This window comes from Eimeria mitis, genomic scaffold (assembly GCF_000499745.2).
Source record: "Eimeria mitis Houghton genomic scaffold, Emh_scaff5266, whole genome shotgun sequence".
Classification (NCBI taxonomy): Eukaryota; Apicomplexa; class Conoidasida; order Eucoccidiorida; family Eimeriidae; genus Eimeria; species Eimeria mitis.
In genome coordinates, this window is record NW_024015505.1 from 2,035 (window position 1) to 3,592 (window position 1,558).

General features: G+C 58.4%; 1 protein-coding gene across 1 annotated transcript; it reads right to left on the minus strand.

Annotated features, from left to right (window-relative positions):
* Positions 1–555: 555 nt before the first annotated feature.
* On the minus strand, positions 556–1,316 carry EMH_0080900 (uncharacterized protein; the record flags this gene model as incomplete). The annotated part of the gene is made up of 4 exons (XM_038022796.1): positions 556–635; positions 751–820; positions 1,071–1,155; positions 1,267–1,316. 4 exons carry the CDS (start codon positions 1,314–1,316, stop codon positions 556–558), a joined length of 285 nt encoding a protein of 94 aa, XP_037878650.1.
* Between the last annotated feature and the right edge of the window lie 242 nt (positions 1,317–1,558).

Sequence of the window (1,558 nt, forward strand, 5' to 3'; positions counted from 1 at the left end):
CGCAGAAGCATTGGCATCAAAACTAAAGCACAGCCGCAACACGCTCCTGCAAACCGCCACAAAGGCGGACTGCTGCTGCTGCTGCTGCTGCTGCTATAATCGCCAGGCTGTACGTACACCGCACCGCTCGCCTGGCGCTGCTTGGGCTCGCCAAGTCAACATGGGGCCGCAACAGATGCAGAGCAGCAGCAGCAGAGTCGGCTGCTGCTGCTGCTGCGAAGCTGCTCCACGGCAGCCGCTAAAGGAACAGCCCCAACTGCTGCAGTTCTGCTGCTGCTCCGGCAGCTAGCTTGCTGCTGCTGCTACGGATGGTGTCTGCCGCAAATGCGTCGCCGCAGCAACAAAGCAGTCGCGCCTCCAGCGTCAAATCAAAAGTGCAGTATCTGGGCAGCAGCGGCTGCTGCTCCATGCACGCGGTGCAGCAGCAGCCACTGCTGCTGCTGCCGCCNAGTATCTGGGCAGCAGCGGCTGCTGCTCCATGCACGCGGTGCAGCAGCAGCCACTGCTGCTGCTGCCGCCATTGCTGCAGCAGCAGCAACCGCTAATAAAGCGTTATTAAATTGCTGCCGCTGCTGCTGCTGCTGCGCCTGCTGCTTCCCCACCACGCACGCCCTCGTCCACAGCTTTCACCCCTCCTGTTGCACCACAAATACAGCAACAACAAACAACACTGCGTCAACCACCACAAGCATCAGTAGCAACAGCAAGCCATCAGCAGCAGCAGCAGCGGAAGCAGCAGCAGGCCCGTACCTCCTGGAGCTTGCTTAGACGAGAGCAGCTGTCGCAGCACCTCGAGCTCCGCCAACGCAGCAGCAGCGTGCTGCAGCAAACGTAACACGCAACGGCATATGTACAGAATATACATTGCAGCAGCAACATCAACAGCATCAACAGCTGCTGCACCTGAAGGCGCCTGATCTAGCAGGGGGTAGCTGACACTGCAGCAGCATAAGCACCTAGCAGCGCCAGCAGCAGCACCGACAGCAGGAGTAGCAGCAACAGCAACAGGAGTAGCAGCAACAGCAGCAGTAGCAGCAGCAGTCGTAGTAGCGGCGGCAGGAGGTACTGACATCAATGCGCTGCAGCAAATGCTCAGTCTGCCGCTGCTGCAGCTCCAGCACGGAGATGCGCCACTGCTGCCCAAGGGTACGCCGGCTGCAACAAACGGCAACAGCAGCAGCAGCAGCAGAATTTGTACGCAGCAACAGCAGCATATATGTATATATATGCATCAGCAACAGTATATATGGGCCGAAGCTGCAGCACCATATGCATGCGGCAGCAGCAGCAGATGCTGACAACAACAGACGCAGCATATCTAAGCAGCAGCAGGTGGCAGTAGCAGTTGCAGCAGCAACAGCTCTCCCCCGTTTCCCTTCCCTTCCCGCACCAGGCAACAACGCCGACAGCAACAGCAAAAGCAGCAGCAGCAGCAGCAGCAGCAGCAGGAACAGCAACACACCTTCTGACAAGAGAAAGAAAACGCTTGTGGTTTTCATAGGAACAGCCAAGAGGAGGCGGAAGACGCGAAGGAAGAGGTCGGGGGATGCAGCCAGAC